At 39.1% G+C, this 22,006-nt stretch overlaps 1 protein-coding gene across 2 annotated transcripts in view; it reads left to right on the top strand.

The window, feature by feature from the left end:
* The window catches only part of LOC122549386 (serine incorporator 1-like), an 81,459-nt gene extending 60,032 nt beyond the window's left edge, over positions 1-21,427 (top strand). For both annotated transcript variants that reach the window (XM_087985810.1, XM_043689121.2), the window contains exons 6-9: positions 1,156-1,243; positions 6,796-6,961; positions 8,804-9,019; positions 19,454-21,427. In XM_087985810.1, coding sequence (XP_087841936.1) covers positions 1,156-1,243; positions 6,796-6,961; positions 8,804-9,019; positions 19,454-19,607 — 624 coding nt within the window. In that variant the 3' untranslated portion in view covers positions 19,608-21,427. The remainder of the gene's footprint in view (positions 1-1,155; positions 1,244-6,795; positions 6,962-8,803; positions 9,020-19,453) is intronic.
* The last annotated feature ends 579 nt before the right edge of the window (positions 21,428-22,006 follow it).

Genomic DNA, 22,006 nt, shown 5'->3' with positions numbered 1-22,006 from the left:
ATGAAAACCTGGCCCCTTGACTCCCATTTTTTAGTTGTCCTAAAACATTTTAAATGCATCATGAATGGAACATCCAGAATTACTGCACAAAGCAACTGACAAAATGCCAAAGAAAACAGAGGTTTGGCGTGATCCCAGAAACAGCATGGCAGATTCAATGAGAAAAAAGAGAGAGTTGGATGTTATGATAGCAATAGCACATTAACAAAACTGTGGCAGTCCTACAGAAAGACTGATACATCAACAGAAAGGAGGTGGCAATAAAAATTACTAGGGAACAGGCAACATTTAAAATTCCTACACCTTGGAAACAGGCCTTTTGGCCTAACAAGCCCACACCAACCCTACCATCTAATACACTTAACCTATACATCTTTGGATTATGGAGCCAGAACAAACCCACACAGGCACAGGGAGAATATGCAAGCTCCACAGACAGTTGCCCAAAACTGGAATTGAACCCAGCTCCCTAGCACTGTGAGGCAACAGCGCTAACCACTGAGCCACCATGCCACCCTTGGCTTGAGGGACATTATAAATCACTGCAATGTAGTAAAGCCTGACCAACACTGAGTTCGTATTAGTGTAGATGATTCTTTGACTTATGATGGGACAACATGAACCATGATTAAACCCCTATAAATTTATTTTGTGATTATTAGCACAACTAGGTATTTTTCAGTAAATTTTTACTTAATGGGAAGTTTTAAATGTTGCCATGAACGCTGTTTTAAGATATTTTGGTGATATTTGGGAACACTTATTTGTATTAGTTCTTTTTATTATTACACTTTTTATTACTTTTGGAGTCACAACAATTGTGTCCAATTGAAACAACTTCATTTCTATCCTTTATCCGATCCTGTAAGTTTAATCAACAAAAAAACCCTTATGATAAAGAATGCTCCTTATGTTATTAGATGTGGAGGTGCTGGTGTGTGACTGGGGTGGACAAAGTCAGAAGTCACATGACATCAGGTGACTTCACCTGACAAAGGGACGGTGCGCCAAATGCTTGTACTTTCAAATAAACCTGTTGGACTATAACTTGGTGTTGTGTGACTTCTGATTTAGTTAGTATATGCATTTTTGTAAAAAAAATTTGACTTGTTCAGTAACAGCTAAGAATCTCTATCGAATTTCAATCAATTCTAGGAATTTCAGCTTTGTACTGGCCTCCAATCCTCCATAATTACTCTGTATATTATGTACCTCACTTGGTCAGCAATGACAAATGAGCCAGGTAAGTGGTTGATTCTCTTCTTACTGATATGTACTCCTTCCTCATTTTGAACTGCAAATATATTACCAATTGAATAAAAAATCTCAACAGCCAGAACAATGGAGTTGATGACCATTCATTAGGCTTACCGGTTAATAATTTATTTTAGTCTAGATTTTGCAGTAGAAACTATCAGCATTTGCAAGTCATTGCACCACTAAAACTGACAGCAATTTTCAGGGTAACCTCATGTGCTGAACAACACACAACATTAACATGAGCTATGAACTAAATATTTGCAATAGTATATAGAAAGATAAAAGCCGTACTCCAATCAGAAAATAAGCAAACTTGTTTTTATATGCAGTTAAGCCCCAGAATAGACATTACATCATCAATATAGATGTCCTGCTTTGAGGATGTCATTTGTACTTTAATAGATACAAGGTTTTAATGAGCACCTTTGTGAATAAGTGGAAACGTTTGCAGCATTGTTCCTCATCGAAGATTAGGTAGAAGAAATGATTCTTAAAGTCCTTGATTGGAAATGGCAGAGAGCACTATTCCTCAAATCATTCTTTTGAGTTGATTCATTCATAGGATGAGGGTGTCACTGGTTAGGCCAACAATTTATTGCCCATCCCTAATTGCTCAGAGGGATGTTGAGAGTCAGCCACAGTGCTGTGAGTCTGGTGTCATGTCTAGGCCAGACGGGGTAAGGATGACAATTTCCTTCCCGAAAGGACATTAGTGAACAAGATGAGTTTTTTTTGACAATCAATTCATGGTCATCATTAGACTCTTAATTCCAGATTTTTATTGAATCCAAATTCCACTAAATGTCATAGTGGGATTTGGATTCAGGTTCCTAAGGACCTGTTTCCACACTGTAGGGAATCTAATCTAATCTAATCTTCCCCAGATCTTTGGAATAACAGTTCAGCAATAATGCCACTAGGCCGTCACTTCCCCCTTATTCTTTCAGACATTCCACAAACCAAACTGGATAGAAATTATGACTCCATATGTGCAAGCAAGTGTCCAAGCAGAACTCTTGGGTGAGAGTTTTATAGTCTTCCATCAGCAGATTAATAGATGGAGGGAATGGCCCATACAATTCCATTGATGCTTTTCCACCATCTTCCTGTCTGCTTCCAACTTTGCTAGTTTTACTGTGGCAAATATGTCCTGGGCAGCCCACCATTGTCACATAACTGAGACCCTTACATGACTAATTAATAACCACTTAAGGGCCATGCCAACCAGCCTGAGTCGGTTAGTTAGTAGGAAGCAAGCTCAGCCGGTAATCACGAATGTGGGAGGTGCCACCTTGATGGGCCTGAAGGTTTAATCTCCCAACCCAGTGTTTACCCTCTGCTCTGCTATGTACACTCCAACTCCCATGCTACTGCCAGCCTTCAAATCCCTGTGCGCTCCTAACCTGAGCTCAATGAGAACACACCCAAGTTACTTCGTCATGCAGCTCCTGGCTCTTCCCCTTCCTCTTCCAGCCTCAGGTGACTGCCTGTGTGGAGTTTGCATGTTCTCCCCATGTCTGCATGAGTTTCCTCCCCGTGCTCCGCTTTCCTCCCACAGTCCAAAAATGTGCAGGTTAGGTGAATTGGCCATGCTAAACTGCCCGTAGTGTTAGGTAAATGGGGTAAATGTAAGGGAATTGGTCTGGGTGGGTTGTGCTTCGCCGGGTCAGTGTGGACTTGTTGGGCCGAAGGGCCTGTTTCCACACTGTAAGTAATCTAATCAGATCAGATACAGTGCCAGCAGTGGCCAGCAGCTCTGAGAACAGACTTTCTCAGTAGATGGGGTTGGAAGGACTGGCCCAAATGTGTTACACAGCTGTGTGTAAGCTTGGTGGAGCAGGGGCATGTTTCCGTGGCAAAATTTTCAGCTGTGGAAGAGGAATCTCTGAAATTCTGAATTTGAAGTTCAGACCACCACACAACACATCATTCCTTCTAAACTTGACAAACTATCAATTGCAGAAATCACCAAACACTTCTTCAGGTTTTGAGCATCAGCCAATGGAAATGAATTAAAAACAAACCTGAAAATGATCCACAACCCTTTATGCCATTCCTCCTCTGACTGAATACATGTTCAGGCGCAAGCAGTTCACAGAGATCATTAGTTGGGATGTTTATATTTCAAAAGGTACCACTGACGTAAAATCATGGTCTGGCTACTCTGCCTACTCCCAGCATGCAGTCCTTGCATCCAAAGTAACATTTTTATCAAAATCAAAACAGAAATTGCTGGAGGAACTTTAGATTATAGTAGGGGCTACGCTTGTATAAACAATTTTGTTTACAAAGAGTTGTAACATTATGCAAATTGTAAATTGTGGACTTGAACCTAAAGAATGAAATTAAACTCTTAAACCCAGTGACAGGAAACAGAGGACGACTAACCTAGAAAAATAACACAATGGAAAGGAACCCCAAGAGGATATAATGTAGCAACGTATAGGAGAAAACCTTTTGAATAAACTTAGAGAGATAAAAAGAGACAGAGCTGCAGCCTTCAGAACTCAATGTTGAGTTCAATAATTTCAAAACCTGATCACTCTATGTCCTTTACCCACTCCCACAGCTCAGGGCCTGTTATAACATTGGCTGCTTTCAGCATATTTTCACCTCATTGCGGTACCCATTATCAGCTTTACTTTTGCCCTGGTATGCTGTTTTCCATTCTTTTACCTGCCATTCTCTGTCTTTGGCTTCCATTTCTGCCAATCCACTCACTTCTTACCACTTCTCTGTTTTCTTCAGCATGTACACCACCTTTGCCTAGCTATTATCAGTTCTGAAGAAGGGTCACTAAACTCAGCTTTACTTTCTCTTCACAGCTGCTGCCAGACCTGCTGAGTTTCTCCAGCAATTTCTGTGTGCATTTCAGATTTTCAACATCTGCAATTTTTCAGTTTTATTTATTAATATTATTGAAATGTCATCTGGTGAATTGTGGGCAATTGAAGGTGATATTCAACAAGAAGTTCTGTCTTCCGCGTTTGGCCTGATGTCCTGAGACTTTAAAAACTCCAGAGTCATTGTTGAGGATTCCCAAGGAAAATCTCTCCTGACTGTATACCGCTGTGCTACTACCTCTGGTAGGATTGTCCTGCCTTAGGGCCAGCGTGCTGATGGTGGTGTGACATTGTTGACGAGGTATGATTCCATGAGTATAACTGTGCCAGGCTATTGGTTGGCTAGTCTGCGGTACAGCTGTTTGAGCTCCAACAAAAGACCCCACGTGTTAGTAAGGAGAATTATGCATGTTAACAGGGCTGGGTTCACCATTTTTAGTTTTGGTGCTGAGACCAATACTAGAAGATCTGTCTGGTTTCATTCCTTGCTTTAGACATGAGAATAGTTTTGGTACTGATATTTGGCTACTTCAGAGGTCACTTCATGAGTCAACCACATTTCCTTCCTTAAAGAGCATTAACTCCTCATGGTTCACCAGATGACATTTTGATAATATTATAATAAATAAAACTTTTAACCACATTTCCTACCTTAAAGAGCATTAGTGAAAGGTCAAATGGGGTTTTATGATAATCAATAATGGCAAAATGTCTATCACAGCCTAAGCTGGCTGTGAACTAAAGGATATAAGGACTACATGGTATGTAATGAGGAAACTGTTGATAAGGTGAAAGGTTATCTGGCATAATTGTTATCGTTTCAATTCCAGATTTTTAAAAGTTGAATTTAAAACTTCACCATTGACTGTGGTGGGATTTAAACTACAGGCCTAGAACATTAGGCTAGGAGCTAGAGTTAACAGGCGCCATGAAGATACTACTGTGTCATCTATCTCCCAGCTGTGTTTAGCTTTTGATAGAATTAGAGCAATACATCAACTCCCTTTTTGGGTTTATACAACTAATTAAACTTGCTAACAAACTGTAAACAAATTAACATATCATAATTATGTGATCAAGCATCTGAAATTGTAAACAATAAATGGCTAAAAGCTCTAAACAAAACTATTATTTTACTGATATCTTTTTATGTGCAGTTCTTTTGCACTCAGTAATCATTTCTAATCATGGGAGTGAGCAAGTCTACTTTATCTTTCTAGGGAAGTTTCAACTGGGCTGAAATGAATGAGAATCAATGCAATTTGTCTCTTAATTCAGCTTAATGAACTGTACAAATCTCTTAGATACCTTTTGAATAATCGCCAAGACCATCTGGATTTAAATAATGCAAATTCAGATTAAAAAGTACTTTCGTACACATAACCATAGTTCTCACACATTATGTAAATGGTTGCTGTAAATGGTTTAAATTCTCTTCCTATAATTTTACAACAACCATTGAAGTTTTATATTGATTTGGGATGCTTTTTGGGTGGGATGCTTTGCCCTCTCCTGTGGGATGTTTCAGGAGCATTAAATTTGCCAGGATGATGGCATGTGGGGACACCATCTTCTTCAAGCCACCTCTCCGATTTAGTCTGTTGCTGGTAAGCTCCTGGATGGCTCTGTCATGCCGCTTAAAGGCCTCATCTCACAGCCAGGGGCATGAACACCCCAATGGGCAAAGAAGCTCCCCATGTGGGGTAAATAGCAAGCCATCCATGTCAGGTTGTGTTGTGGGCTCCTGGGTGTGTGAGCTCCTTCATTTGAAGGCTTTGATGCCTGATTGAATGGTTTGACCAAATGCCATTAACAAGGCATTGGTTAAGGGGATGCCTATAGAAACCATCTCAGTCCTTGCTACCCCCACTCCTCCTCTTATTCCCCCACAATCCCCACCTCTTGACACCCTTCCCATCATCACTCACCTATGGTCTGGCTCCATCCATGACCCTCAGCCTCGAGGGAGTGCTGTATCGGCAGCAGCCATCACTTTGCTGTTCGATAGAACTGCTGGTCCCTAATTAACTGGCACCTCTTGGCAGGAGGGACTTGCACCCCTGTTGTCTGATGCCATTGACATTGCTGGACTGTTAAGTATCTGGTTGGCATAAGATGTGACAAGTCTATCTGAAAAGGGGCAACAGAAGGCTATCTCCCATCATTACCCTTTATATATGTGACTAAAATTGAAGGAATATCTTTCGGATTAAAAAAGATGAAATCGTTGCTTCATTTTTATCACAATTATATGACAGTACTGACCTTTTTAGAAACTAGTTACACACAACACTGGCAATTCTGTTAACATGTCAGGAAGAAATTACCTTTTTTGATTGATACTCTTGATTAGTCAGGAGTAATGTCCTAATGAATAATAATCAAATCATTTTCTGAGGGATATAATTACAGTTAAAAAAAGTCTCTGTAAGAAGTTATTATTTGTAATTAAGCACTTTACAAATGCATTCTAGCCTGTTTGGCTGTGATCTTGATATTGAAACTGGAAGAGTGATTTATTGCTGCACAATTAGAATCATCATAAACCCTACACCAAAAAAATGCTTCCGGAGAGAATGCATTCATTATGGAATCATTAACAAACAGGAAATAATTTATTTTTGATGGAGATTAAATTTGTAATTTACTACATGACCAAAGTAAGCCTTCTTAATTTGTATTGTGCTTTCAGATGACAAGTGTAATCCGAGTATGATGAGCTTTTTCGAGCGGACACTTCCCAGCCCTGATTTGAACAATACACTGAACACAATCAATGTTTCAGATACAGGATTGAACTGGGATGGCCAATGCATTGTTGGCTTGACATTATTCCTTATTTGCATCTTATATTTGAGGTAATCCCAAATATCAATTCAATAAGTATTTTGTTACCACTTGACTTCTTCCATGCACAATGCTGAATTATACAATGCTTTTATGTCACCACAGTCATGTCCATTTTAAGGCATCAGTTAACTAGCATTGTCAAGCTGTCAAACTGACCTTTGGAAATTCCATTTAGACACCTTGGATCCATATCCTATGATATCTTAACCAAATAAAAATGTCAGTTCTGAAACTTGGCTTTAATGGCATTCTAAGGAAGAGGGTTTGTTGCTAACCTTTGTGTGAAGAAGTATTTCCTGTAATCACATCAGAATGACCAAACTCTACTTCCACGTTTGTGAAGGAAATATTTTCTTGAACTCCCCAATGAAAAAATGGCTTTTTCCCATCTTGCCAAACAATACTTTAATTATCTTAAAACACCTTGATTAGATGATCATTAGTCTTTTACATTTAAAGAAATACAAGCCAAGTCTATGCAACTTATAATTTAATGCTTTTAATACTTGCATCATTCTGATGAATCTGTATTGCACCCCTTCATGGCTAATGCATCTGTTTTGAAGTGCATGGACCCAACTGAACACAGCACTCCTAATGCAGTCTGTCCATAGTTTCATTCCGCAATAAGACAATGTGTTTTTTTTGTATTTAAGGCCCCTGTCAAATTATTTGTGGTACTTGCCACTAGCTTGTAAATACCTGCATTGTTCCTAGTTTCTCCTTGTTGGTGAACATAAGCAAAAAAGTGTGACCAATCCACCATTCAGCCCTCAAGCCGGTTCCCACTATGAAATCCTAGCGCACCTGCATGCTAACCTTTTCCACCGACTTTGACTTAAATTTCCTTCAGATCCTTGGCTAATGAAATTCCATTGATTTCAGACATAAAATTGCTAATTGTGTCAGCATCAGATGATTTTTTTTTAAAATTTTGGACTTAGCTTACTTTGGAGGTAATCAATAGTAGCAGTCTCAGGGTAACATCCAGAAAATAATTCAGGAGGTGACAAGACGCTTAGAATACATCTGGAATATAGACTACATCTCGGCAATTGTATCCAATTCTGATTCCCATGTTATCGCCAGGATATCCTGACACCGGAGCCCACACGGAAAGAAAGGTTGAAGAGTCTGGCATTTGGTTATATTGGAGAAGAAGGAACTCAGCAAAATGTTATTCAAGTATTCAGGATTCCTAAAGGAGTAGATACATTGAACTCCAATTCTATGTTTAAGATTGCCATTAATAATAGGACTAGAATACTATAAAAGGGCTCACATTTGGAATAGAGAAGATGAGTAGGCTGTTGTGGTTTAAGTGTTTTCAGAAAATAAATAGTGAATGGGGTACCAGATTTCCCAACTAGGGAGACATGTTAAACGAAAACAAAAAATGCTGGAAATCAGAGAGCTTTGGTGGAGAGTCATCTCGATGTGAAAAGTTAGCTTACTCTCTCTCCATGGATGCTGCCTGACCCGCTGTGATTTCCAGCACCTTCAGTAATTTGCTCCTGCGTGTCAAACAAATATTGGAGAGATATAAATGGGAATTAAGGATACAATATATATGGGACCTAGGCAAAAGTGAGGACTGCAGATGCTGGAGATCAGAGTCTAGTTTAGAGTGATGCTGGAAAAGCACAGCAGGTCAGGCAGCATCCGAGGCACAGGAAAATTTATGTTTCGGGCAAAAGCCCTTCATATATGGGAGCTGTCAGACAACTTGCATCCTTTTCCAACTTATACTTTCCTACATGTCTAAGCTCCTATTGCTGTATTTTAGACTCATTTATTAAAATTGAGTGCATTTGATTTTTACACTAATTATATTGATGTTATTTTTTTAGCATAAGGAAATCCAGTTGCACACAGAGGCATAGTCACTCCATCAGTAATCCAGACACTGGATCTTTGGAAAGTGTATCAATACAGGAAGGTTGTGAAGAGGTGCATCGCTTTCAGGATAATGAAAAAGAAGGTGTTCATTACAGCTATTCTTTTTTCCACTTTATACTTTTTCTGGCTTCCATGTACGTTATGATGACACTAACTAACTGGCACAGGTAAGCAGAAAATAACTATACCATTGATGAACCTCTTTTAGATGTAGGCTGGGAAGGTATATTCCAGGTGAATGTTCTACAGGAAGAGGCACAATTGGCGATAGAAACTGAGTGAGTCTTTTGTCTGCCTGCCCCATGCTCTGTCTGCTTTACCGGTCTCTCTAGGGGATCCTCACACTACCCTAAAAATAAACCTTAAGTAAGTTTACTGAAAACCACACTAGCTAGTAGCTGACAGTCTAATAATCAGCCTTGAGTTTGCATAAAGCTTTACTCTGACATTGATATGAAATTGCATTTAATTATCTTAAAAAAGTTGAGAAGCATTTTGGAAAAGGAAATATAGTAAGCACTTTCAACTTGCCTCTACATAGTCTACTCACTTGGAGATATACAATCCTGCTCCAGAGTTTCACATGAAGTCAGGGAGAACTCTCTGTTGCATCCATACAGACCTGGATCTCCCATCATTATGATCCAATATCTGCTTTGAGATAGATTCCACTGCCTTGCTCTCAACTGGATGGAAGTCCTGGTTTTCCACATTTCCAGTTGAAGTGCAAAGACTCCAAAGTTCTTTCCAGTTTTCTTTGGGAGTTTATTAATCCATATTTTATATTTATTTATATTCTTTGACTAGATTAATCTGCACAAACTTGAAAACGATCTCATCTTTAGAAACCTAAAGGTCACCAATGATGGATTTTTCATTTCTCACTGATAGTTATATGGAATTGTAACATATGTTTTTCTGGTCCAATGTGTTTCTTGTTCAGTTGCATGTGGCTCAAATATCTTGTATTTGGTGTATACTCACTTGTGTCTTATCAAACAAATTTGCTTCACAAATGTTTTTTGGAGCAATTTACAACAGAGCAAAATATTTCTGATTATCAACTTTCCTCTGAATTAAATTAGTGTATCAACTTCTTATCAATCATATCGGGATTTTCAATCAAGATTCCTACGCAGACATCAGAATTACAACTCAAAATGCCAAATACCATATTTAAGACCAGATATTACTATTTGTCATACAGACAAATAGATACCAAAAGCATTTGTTTGACCTTTCTATTTTCATGGGACTCAAAGAGAAGGCCAGTTCTGAAATACTTCCGTGTATTTTCACCATGATCATCTTTCCCACAGAGCTTGACTTGCTTCTGTGCCCATCCAGGGAAAAGAAAAGCTATCTCTCAATTAGTTTACACTGGGTTTTGAAATTCCAACTTGCTAGTCTTTGCTCACCCTTCTCACCACAACATTTCTGTAGCTTTTTATTTGCTCAACTACCCCCTCACCTTCAACGTTGATGCCAGGCCCCCACTAATGCCACAATTGTCTTGTGTTTTGGGCTGTTGCTTGGGTCCAGGAACACAGCTTAACTGGATTTGGAATGGTTTGATCACTCACCTCGAGATTTAGCGAAGCAATGTCAAATAGTACCAGGTCTTATTCTCACCTACTGAAGCTGGTTACTGTTCAAGAATCATCCTACAATGCAATTCTTTTCAGTGTGACAACATGTTCTTAAACCCATCTCTCCTGTTCTCCTCCATTCTTGCGGCAATAAATAGGCGGAATGTGTGGATGTCTTTGTTATCAAGATTGTGAAAAGACAAGTCATAGACAACACAGGTTTTCATTTGCAAGGCCCAGCAAAATTGTAGTCTGTACCAGAACTGCTGAACGATTACAATAATTGCCATGACAATTTTCCATGATCTCTGCACTCCCATCTTTGAGGAATGCACAACCGGCCCAAATACATTCTTTTCCTAAATTTCAGGGGTCCCTGCCATCACAAGGTTGAGATAACTCTCCACCTTATATGAGGTCAAAACTGTATGAGCAGAAATTTCCTGCGTTAAGTACTGGCGAGACCAAAGCCATTGCCTATAGTCCTCAGTACAATTGTCTTCACTTGCTACTAACTCTACCACTCTTGCTCTCAATTTGCTGAGGTTAAACCAGGCTGTTTGCAATTGTCGTGTCATACTTGTCTCCAAACTAAGCTTCCAACCACATCACCACACCTATCACTAAGGTTATTAACATTTTACATTTCCACCTTTGTAACACTGATGACTGCACACCTGCTGTAGCTGATTTGCCCTGCAATCCTCATCTATGCCTTTACTGTCTCTGGACTTGAGCAATGGACTGGACCAAACCCCATCAAATATATCAGAGAGATAGTCAAGATTTTAACTCTTTTCTTACTTAGAGGTAAGTGTAAGGTGCAGTGTTCCAGATGTAATTCAGTTGGTCACACTACTCAGCTTTACACAAAACACACTTTATTCTTACCACTACAGTTAAAATACAAACAAAAGAAAAAAGAATTTGTATATCTTTAACTCTGTTGGAAAACTTAACAGTACAATAGATGAAACAGCAAACTATGAAACAGCAACTGTTCCAATGTAGTACCATCACATATCCTTGGCAAAGGTAAAGTCAGTAAAACAGATTTTTCATGTGCAATGTTTTTCCAGTATGGGATATCAAGAGAAAATTCTGGCAGAGAGAGAGAGAAAACTCAAGCATTTTATTGTAGCAGGGAGAGATGCAGGGCAACTTCAAAACTCTATCAATTATTGAAAGTGAACCAAAACCCTGGTTCTGTGGGAGCTTGACCCCACCCATTTAGGCTGCTTCTGTTGTTCAACTTAAACAAAAAAATCAAGCTGTTTACTTTATTGGCTTGGAACAGACCACTTTGTACCTGTCTCAATTTCTCTTAATTTTTAAAAAAAGCAGGACAAAATACTCCTCTTAAAACCATAGGATTGTCACACTTGATTATTCCATTATGCTTCTGAATGGCCTCTCACATCCTGGCCCCTATAAAATTGTGTTTATCCAAATCCATGTCTTTACTTGCACAAAGTCCTGTTCACACATTCCCCCGGTTCTCACTAACCTACATTGACCTTCAGACAAATAATGCCTCTATTTCAAATTTCTAATCATTACATTCAAATTTCCCCATAGTCTCACCCTTCCCTATCATTAGTCCTGTCCAAATTCACAATCCTCAGAGATACCTGCACTGATGGTGGATAATTACACAACTGACAGGAGGAGCATGCTCCAAAAATATCTCCCTTTTCAATGGTGGAGAGTCCAGCACATTAATGCCGAATATGCAAGATTGAAGCCTTTGCAACTATCTTCAGTCAGACGTGTCACATGGATCATCCACTGGAAATCCCTCCATCAAATGCTAGTCTTCAGATAATGCATCCACTCCATCTGATATTAAGAAATGGCTGAAGCCTCTGGATGTGACAAAATCTACTCTGCGTGCTGACAAGTCAGCTATAGTATTGTGCTCTCAAACTACTGAACATTTGCCCAATCTGCCCAAATGCAGTGACAACATAGGCACTTACCTGACAATGTGCAAAATAGCCCCCTATGTCCTGTCCACAAAAAAAGGGGCAAATTCAATCTGGTCAATTACCATCATAACAATCAACTGTAAATCATTAGAAAAGTCATGAAAGGTATCATCAACCATACTATCAAATTGGAATTATTGAGCAATAACCTGCTCACTGATATTCAGTTTGGATTTTGTTTAAGCCACTCAGCTCCAGAGCTTATGACAACCTTGGTCCAAATGTGGACAAAGGAGCTAAGCTCTAAAGGTGAGGTAAGAATGACTTGCCTTGACAACAAGATAGCATTTGACTGAATGATAAAGGACCCCCAGCAAAATTGAAAGCAATGGAATTGGGGAAAGCATTCTTCTGTTTAGAGTCAAACCCAGCACAAAGGAAATGGTGTGGATTTTGGAGATGATGTCCCTGGACATCACGGCATGAGTTCTTCAGGGTTGAAGATCCAACCATCTGCTGCTGCTCCATGAATTTCCCTGTAAACTAAGATCAGAAGTGGGTTTTTTTTTCAGTATGATTCTCAACTCCTTCTGCACTAAAATTAAAAAAGCAATCTTGTTTCTCTCACCACAAATGCTGCCAGACCTGTTGAGTTTCTCTAGCATTTGCTCACAACCCTATAAAATTTCACCTTTTCCTTTTATTATTTCAAGAAAACTTTGACTCCTATTAAGGCATAAGTTCATTTCAGAATAGGAGAAAGGGAAGAGGTCCTTTTTAAATTAGCTTTTTTTGAAACCAGCCAAGGGACAGACTGATAAAAGAAGGGGAGCCTGTTAAGAGTTGGAGTTATCTGGAACCTTGCCCAGAATCTGGTTAGAACAGTAAGTTCATGCATGCCATCAGTTGTAGGTGTGATGCTTACAACAATGCTGACTGTATAAAGGTAAGCAGACACTATTGGTAGATGATTGTTGGAACTGAGCACTGCATGATGGTGCTGGTGTGATGGAAAACTGTGACATTTGAAGATGATCTTGCTCACTTCGAGAACCCATTACACTTCCTCATGTACTGCATCTGCATTCCTGATGCATTAACACACTCTGCTATTTGTTCTAACTGCCTCATCAGCAGCTTCAGGATGTTCTTCCCCTTTCCAGTGCTTCCACTAAGGATGCCAGTGCATTGTCTGCAAACCTATGTTAAATACTTGCCATTGTTCAAAGTATCCCAGCACCAATTCATTTTGAAAAGTTTCCATTATTTGTTGCAGCTATAAGGTATTATGAAAGTTACTCTGGCAGTTATCTAGTTAACTTAGGGTTGTATTCATGCCCGGATCATATTACAGGGCTCCAGTAACAGATAATGGTTGTGCATTGTGATAGGTTGGCTGAATCACTGGTAGATGAGCTAATGCTGAAGATGATGGTGTTGTAATGTGATAGGTTAAGTGTGATGGAGGGTACCAGTGTGGCAGACGATGATTAGTTTAGAAAGGTAAAGTAAGCCAGCATGATTGGTTGTGCTAATATTATCCAATAAGCGCGGGAAGAATAACTGTGTAAGTTGCAGGAGAACAAAGAGCCTGCAGGAAGCCTGGGAAAGGCATTTTGCTGGCTCTCACAGCTTTGATTTTGCAAGATTAAAGTTTAATTTCATGAAGGATTTCCTGTGTCTCCTGGAAATGTTTTTATAGAACATGGAGTGATTCTTCCAAAGCAGTATCTCCCCTTTGAAAAGGAGCATAAAAACAAAATGCTGCAGGTGTTGGTATGCAGAAGTGCAGGCTTGGCTGCATAGTGAGAAAAAGATTTAATGGGGACGTATTTTCTGCTCCATGATGTGATGTGAGCCATGGTGAAACAGGTGGAAAAATATGGTTAAGAATAGAAAAAAAACAGGTTCTCAATATTGAGAAAGGCTTTACAACTTTCCCTAGACACCTTGAAAAGCAACTTCAGAAGCTCACTTTTGAGTAGTGACTACCTTCTTACCTATTTGCATTTTGTTAAAGCTGGTAAAGGGGAAGCCTGTGGCTGTCTGCAGAGTAAAGGACAACACTCCCCTCCATTCCCCCATCTACCAAGATTCATGTCCCCAAAGCTTTCCTTCCCTCTTGGCTATGTTCTCAATGTAAGGATTCGAATGCCCCAGGATCAGCCACAGTTCCTGGCTTGCAGTATCTGAAGTGTGCGGCTGGCCTTTAAATATGAAACTGGCAGAATAAATATGACAAGGTTCTGGCAGGGATGAGCACATCTGCCTCTTAAGTGATAATTGTCAAATAACTCCACAAAAGCCAGTATCTTATCACCAAATCACCCTTTATTTACATGTGGAAAGCCTTTGACACTGGTCCAGATCCTTCAGAACCAGCTCTCAGAGTGAACAGGATCTCTGACACTCCTGTTCTTATCTGTCAGCTGGGGCTCCCTGATTGGACCTGATTACCAGCCCCAATCAGAAACACATATTCTGTGATGTCCCACCTGGCTAACCTCATTACAATCCTACAAATAGAGACTTGTTTTTCAGTGAAGCACTTAGTGCTAAAATGCATCGGGTAATGTTGTGTGGAAAAGGCCTTTGGCCCAACAAACCCACACAGACCCTCCAAAGAATACCCCCCTTAACCTGTTTCCCATTACTCTGCCTTTACCCCTGACTAATGCACTTAACCTACACATCCTTGAATACTATGGGCAATTTAGCATGCCCAATTAACCTAACCTGCACATCTTTGGATTGTGGGAAGAAACTGGGCCACCCAGAGGAAACCTACACAGACACAGGGAGAATGTGCAAATTCCACACAGTCGCACGAGACTGGAATCGAACCTGGGTCCCTGAAGCTGAACAGGATACCTTTTTCCTAATCAATTTAACACTGCATTTCTATTTTGGACACTCAATGACACAGTAATTTGGGTTTCAAAATATTATCTCTGTCTCTTTCTCCATAGATGCTGCCTGACCTGTGTTTCTCCAGCACTTTCTGTTTTTATTTCAGATTTCCAGAATTTGCAGTATTTTGTTTTTACCTCAGGTACTAAATCAGTTTGAGTCCATACACAGCAACCTTGAACAAATTCAGGGCATGAGCTGATGAATAGCAGCTAGCATTTATGTAAGACAATTACCTTTTCCAACAAAAGAGAATATGACCATTGATGAATTCCTCATCATGAAATCTCAGGGGTGACTATTTATCTGAAATTGAACTGGATCACATTATAAAATTGTGACTAAAATAATAAGTCAGAGCTTGGGGAATTCTGCATTGAGCATCTCAACTCTCAACTCCCCAAAAGTCAATCACTATCTTCAAGACCCAAGTTAAGAGTGTAATGGAACTCCCCTCCCCCACCATACCTGAATAAGTGGGGCTCCAATAACAATCAAGAAGCTTGACACTGCCAAAGTTAAAACAGCCATTCGTTTTGCAACCCCATCCATCAGCTTAAACATTCACTCCCTCCACATGGACATAGTGGCATCAGTGTGTGCCATATTCAATATCACACTACAGCAACTTCCCAATGCTTTTACAACACCACCTCAACTTGTAACCAAATCACTGTTCCTTCATTGTTGCTAATTCAAAATCCTGGAACACCCTCCCACACAGAACTACAAGGGTATCCACACTCGTAACAGTTCAAGACATCAATTCACCTGCATTCACGCAAGTGCAGTTAGGGATGGGAAACCAATGATAATTGCATCCTCTCCCTGTGTGCATTCCCAACTTTATGAGTTCTACCACTGGTGCCTGGGACTTCAGCTGACAAAGCCCTGCACTTTGTAATTATTTCTCTAAACCTCTCTGCCTCTCAATGTTTCTTCCTTCCCTTAAAATGCTTCATAAGCCTACCTTTATGTTGATGCTTTTTAAGCATCTTCCCCATTATCCCTGTTTGTGGTTTGGAGCCAGTTTGCTCATATCAAATATCTTAGAATTGTTCCGTTACATTAAAAGTGCTATGAAAGTCAAGGTACTATTGTTATGGGAGAGTGGAATTGAGAAGCATATCAGCCATGACCAAATGACTAAATGGCCTAATTCTGTTCCTATACCTTATGGTCTTGTAGTTATTTGTGATGTGCTAAATTTTAAATGCAATAAATCATTCTCACTTTTATATTTTTCACAAGCTCAGGATATCCCAACCTGCTTTGTAACCAATTAATTGGGTGGATGCTCTTCAGACCCAATGGGTCGAATGACCTCTTTATGCACTGTATGACAAAGTGTAAGATCCAGGGGACATACTAAGAGAATGAAGCCATTAGATTCCATGGTTTGAACAAACAAAAATAAACTTTACAGTGCTTCAACAGGGATAAAACTTACATTTAGTGTGCAACATACCTGTAAAACCCAGACCTGATGTATGGTAAATATAGAATGTGATTGAACACCAAACAATGCATAAAAATTAACAAAAGCAGATCCCACAGATTTCTCAGCAACTCCCAACGGATGTTAATGACCCAGTGGGTTACGAAATCTCATTAAACCTCACATAGGACCATTCAGTTATGCCAATCGAGCCTTGAAACACTTTCTCAAGAGCTTCTCCATTATGTACCGCTGCAGTGTCTGCTAATATTCTGGTTGATCTGTAACTCCTGCTCTTCCACGGACAGCTAGCCTGAGTGAGCCCATTCCACCCCTGAGTTTTTCCCTCATCTCCGGCTTCTTCTGAAGCTCCCCCAGTGCAGAGTCAATAACTTCTCAATTTCTCAGTTCTTCATGGCTTATTCTAGGTCCTGTTTCTGACACTCCCCATCAATTCCCAGACCTTCTGCCAAGGATTTAACAGCATAGAGCAATCCAATTATCCTTGCCTCTGCACTCAGTCCTCTGCACAGGTTCTGTGTCATCAAGCTGTCTTCTCGGCAGAACAGACAGCCAACTGCCTCCTAACAGGGAGTCTGCTCATGTGTCTCTTTCACATTCTCACTCTCTGCTTATAGCCTTTGATTTCCTCTTCAGTGACACTCAAACTGTCCTGAGTGATCTATTGAAAAACCTTGCAACCTATTGCTGAGAAGAATTGAATGTAGCCAGCTAGCAATTCTTGGAACCGATTATGCTCTGCATGTCATAATTTAAAGATTACTGACTCCCCCAGTGGAATTTGATGGAACAGGAAATGGATTTCATCCCATACTAAAACAAATTACCTTTGATGAACTCAAACTGGAGCCATTGCACCTGGATTATAAATATTTTGTATTGTTGGAACCCATGAAATTAAGTAAACCTAACAGCATTTTTATTACTTTTTTTACCTCAACATCATTTGCCTGTCAACCACTTGTTGTCGACCAGGTAATTAAATCTGGCTGGTAACAAATACTTCGGACCCAATACAAATAATGTAATGGTTAACTTAATATTGCAAGCACTTGGTCAAAACCACCCATGGGCAATACTTTGAAAGTAAAACTATCAAAACCTTGGTATTAAAAAATTCCTCAAAGAGAGGAATTTGCACATTGATAGAAAGATTGCAACCCGCATCTGGAATAGGAACAGAGGAATCAGGTCTGCACTAGCATTTTTGGCTCACTACTGGGCAGAGGTGCTGAAAATCTGCCAGTGACAAGCCCAATGGGGTGGTGTGGGTGTGGTGGTAATGTCACTGGACTAGTAATCTACTGAATCAGGCAAATATTCTGGGGGCATATTTAGCAACATGTAGAGCCAAACGGTTAATTTTAAATTGTGAAAATTTTACAAACTGTCACTGACTTAAAGAATGAAAATCCAGCAATGGCAGACAATCCACTTTTGAGCAGCAAAGTTGCGGATTACTTTGCAGGAATCTCATGAAAGATCATTTACTTATTTACAGAGTAACTAATTTTATCAAACTTTCACATAATAAATAGCTTTATTGCAACAGATTGCAGAATGTCATAGAAGTATTCAGGATGAACGTCAATATTGTCAATGATACTTGTAGTAAACGGTAGACACTTCAGAACTCTGAGTAGCTTTGGTGAATTATTCCAATTGTGCTTGTCAATTTCTGTTACTTACATGGTCATTTAATACGGTGATTAAAATTATTTTTCTTTAAATGCATTCAAAATAAGACGGAAAGCAAACTTGAAAATGTGTTGCTGGAAAAGCGCAGCAGGTCAGGCAGCATCCAAGGAGCAGGAGAATCGACATTTCAGGCATGAGCCCTTCTTCAGGAAGCCGAAACGTCGATTCTCCTGCTCCTTGGATGCTGCCTGACCTGCTGCGCTTTTCCAGCAACACATTTTCAGCTCTGATCACCAGCATCTGCAGTCCTCACTTTCTCCTCAGAAAGCAAACTTGCCAAACACTATGTCTTCTTCACATTTTTATTTGTTCAGATGAGTTGGGTTTGTTTACTTATTCTCTGGAGGGCAGCTAAGTCCTGGCTATGGGTTGCATGTCGGCAAGGATAGCAGATTTTCTTATTTAAGGGCAATTAGTAAACCAGATTTTTTTTTGGCAAAAATTAACCATGGGCTAGCTTTTCATTTATGTTGGATCCAAGATAAGAGTCTATGCCCTCAGAATATTTGCCTGATTCAGTAGATTACTAGTCCAGTGACATTACCACCACACCAGCACCACTCCATCAGGTTTCTGTTGAACTTTCCTTTGCTCTGGATTAAGTGTAATGACTTTTCAACAAGCTGTTCATTAATGTTAAGGAAATGTACAATCATAATGATCTATTTTCACAAACATAGAATACAGTAACAAAATGCAATTATCATGTCAGGACAGATTCAAAAATATAGCTTTTCCTCCATATTTCATTTCCAAATAAAATGGCAGAGGGCTAAACTGTGGCGTATTGTCGAACCTAATGTATTTAGTTAAAAATTGACGTACTTTAGCAGAGATAGTAACTACTTTATTTAGAATAGTTAATGCTCCTGTTAAGATTTCAGACAAAAATGTACCCATTTATCCCAAAGGATCATTTCACTTTATTATAATTTAAAATGGTGCAATTAATATTTCTGACCAAATTCAAGAAGAGTTATAGTGATTGAAAGTAGTTATCTTGCATTCCACACACAGCCATAGTCCTGATTTTAAGAGCATATCAAGCAGTTGGATTGCAGTATGGATGAAAATTGCTTCCAGTTGGGTCTGCAGCTCCCTTTACATCTGGACACTGGTGGCTCCTCTTGTACTTGCAAAACAAGATGATTTTGAAGAACACATAAGCTAAGCGTGAAATTAAATAAGAAACAAGAGAATGGAAAAGGAGTTTATGTTCCCAAATCATCAGAGACTTCTGAAGCATATCTTAGTGAATTATACTTTTATATTAATCTAAATGAAAAGTATGTTTCAATGTGTGTTATTAGTCTTTGTGGTCAAAGTGTTTGAGCCTGTTGTTAAAGAAGAATAATCGCAGGACCTAATGACATAACCGTGGAAAACAAACTGACTGAGCAGTCGATGGAAATCCAGCTATCCTCATTGTGAGAGCTAATTATTCAATTATTTGTGAGGCTGCGTGAGGTAGCAACAAATACATCAACACTGACACATACTCAGATAAAAATCAAACAGAAAATGGTTAGCCACGTACAGAAATTCAGTAGAAGGTCATGTAGATTGATAATCATATTTAGTCATTATAGTCATTACTTGTTCTGAGATTCTTATTAACAATCGTAGGTTTCTCAGGGTGGTAATAATCCCTCAGGATGTGTAATATCTATAAACCTCCTAAAATGGTGTTATTGTTCACCAGTACACAATGCAATAAAATATAAAGATTTATTCATTGTAATGCTTTTAAATCATTGAACAGCAATATTGTTGTGGCTTATTCAAAATCATCATCTCAATGACATAAAATGCTTGATTTAACTAAGAAATATTTTGTCAATAAACTCTATAATGTCCTATAAATTTAAAGTTGATAAGTTCAATAATGCATTTCAAACTGGTACTTATATTGCTAACAGAAAGAATCAGAATATTTTTCTGATTTGTGCATTGAGTACAATCAGCAGTGAAAGTATAAATTAGGAAAGCTTTTGATTTTAGTGTTTAATAATGTCCAACTCTCAATATATCTGTTGGAGTATTTAAAAACTAGAATAGTATATGCATTATTTACTGAACCCTGATGTTTATTGTCCAAGGAAGTAGAGCACCAGAGTTCATATTATTGCAAAATTCTATGCAGTATGATATTTTCAAATATCTTGGAGCAAAAATACAGCAGATGGTTCATTGTAAAAGTTGAAAGAAAATAACATTATTAATGGTAATTCAGAGCAGATTTGTCATAGAACAGATACACATAAAGATCTCTCTGCGTATCAAATTTCTAATAATTTAGTATACCTTTTCTGAAGGGAACATGTGAATATGAGATCATTGTTTGTGTTCAGTGATGTTAATTCAGATGCAAGGAGTGACTGCGAGAGAATGCAGGGGACATAGGAGAAACAAACTAATGTGAATGATACACCAGGACACTTGAGTTTTCGATTTAACTCACACACACAAGAGGGAATATATGTTCTAGCAGATTTAGGAACTATGATCAAAGCTAAGTAAAGCTTTGAGGACTGAAACAAAAGATTCTGAAACCTGGACGTATAGATGGGGAGGAATGAAGAGAGTGAAACTACCTTAGGTTTAATGAAAGTGGTAAAATTCCAATTAGATTTTTTCCCTCAGTGTGATCTTCACTTTTCTTAATGTTTCACAATGCCAATTGACATCATGGTGAGAAACTGAGTAGGAAGAAGTTAACATAAATAACTAACGCTGGTGTAACAATGCAAATCAGTTTATCATTCAATCCTAGTCTCACCTGCCAAGATTTGCAAAGACAATGCAAGATCACTTTATTTACATGGTTTGGGTAGGTGCACTGCACATCACAATGGTGGGTACTCCCTTGTTGGAGAAAGGCAGGCCACCAGCTTTTTCTCAATACACTAACCCACCAATGTCCAACTGCTAATCAAAATAATCTCCTCATCTGAGAATCTCCTCATCTGTCCATTGTTATGCCACCTTTCCCCCCCCCCCCCCCCCTTGAAATTGAGGGGAAAAGTCAGAATTTCTTGGTACGGGTACTGATGTGATTTGAGACTCTTCTGCTAGAATCCTACTGGTCTTATAAATATTGTGCACCACCTTTCTGTGTTTTGTATGTGTCATTTCCTTCAAGAAAGATCTTGAGGAATATATATCTGGCTAGTGGATGTACCAATGTTGATTTAATATTTCCGTTGCAATCTTATTTAATTGTCTTTGGAGAAATATGTATAATAATGCTTTGAAATAAATGTCAATTGAATTCCAAAATCTGAGAAAATGTGACTTTTTTTGCATGTGTTTATTTGATTGGATTGGATTTTATAAGGAAGCAGACTGTTTGCTCATCCCCACTAAGCCATGTGTGATTTTTTACACCTGCTTTAATCATGAAATTAGATTCCCTACAGTGTGGAAACAGGCCCTTCGGCCCAACCAGTCCACACCGACCCTCCGAAGAGTAACCCACCCAGACCCATTTCCCCATGACTAATGCACCTAACGCTATGTCAATTTAGCATAACCAGTTCACTTGACCTGCACATCTTTAGACTGTGGGAG

Source organism: Chiloscyllium plagiosum, unplaced genomic scaffold (genome assembly GCF_037043375.1).
Source record: "Chiloscyllium plagiosum isolate Xiang-an unplaced genomic scaffold, Cpla_swu_hap1 HiC_scaffold_4, whole genome shotgun sequence".
Classification (NCBI taxonomy): domain Eukaryota; kingdom Metazoa; phylum Chordata; class Chondrichthyes; order Orectolobiformes; family Hemiscylliidae; genus Chiloscyllium; species Chiloscyllium plagiosum.
The sequence above is the reverse complement of the archived record's forward strand: the minus strand, read 5'-3'. Positions and strand labels throughout refer to the sequence as shown.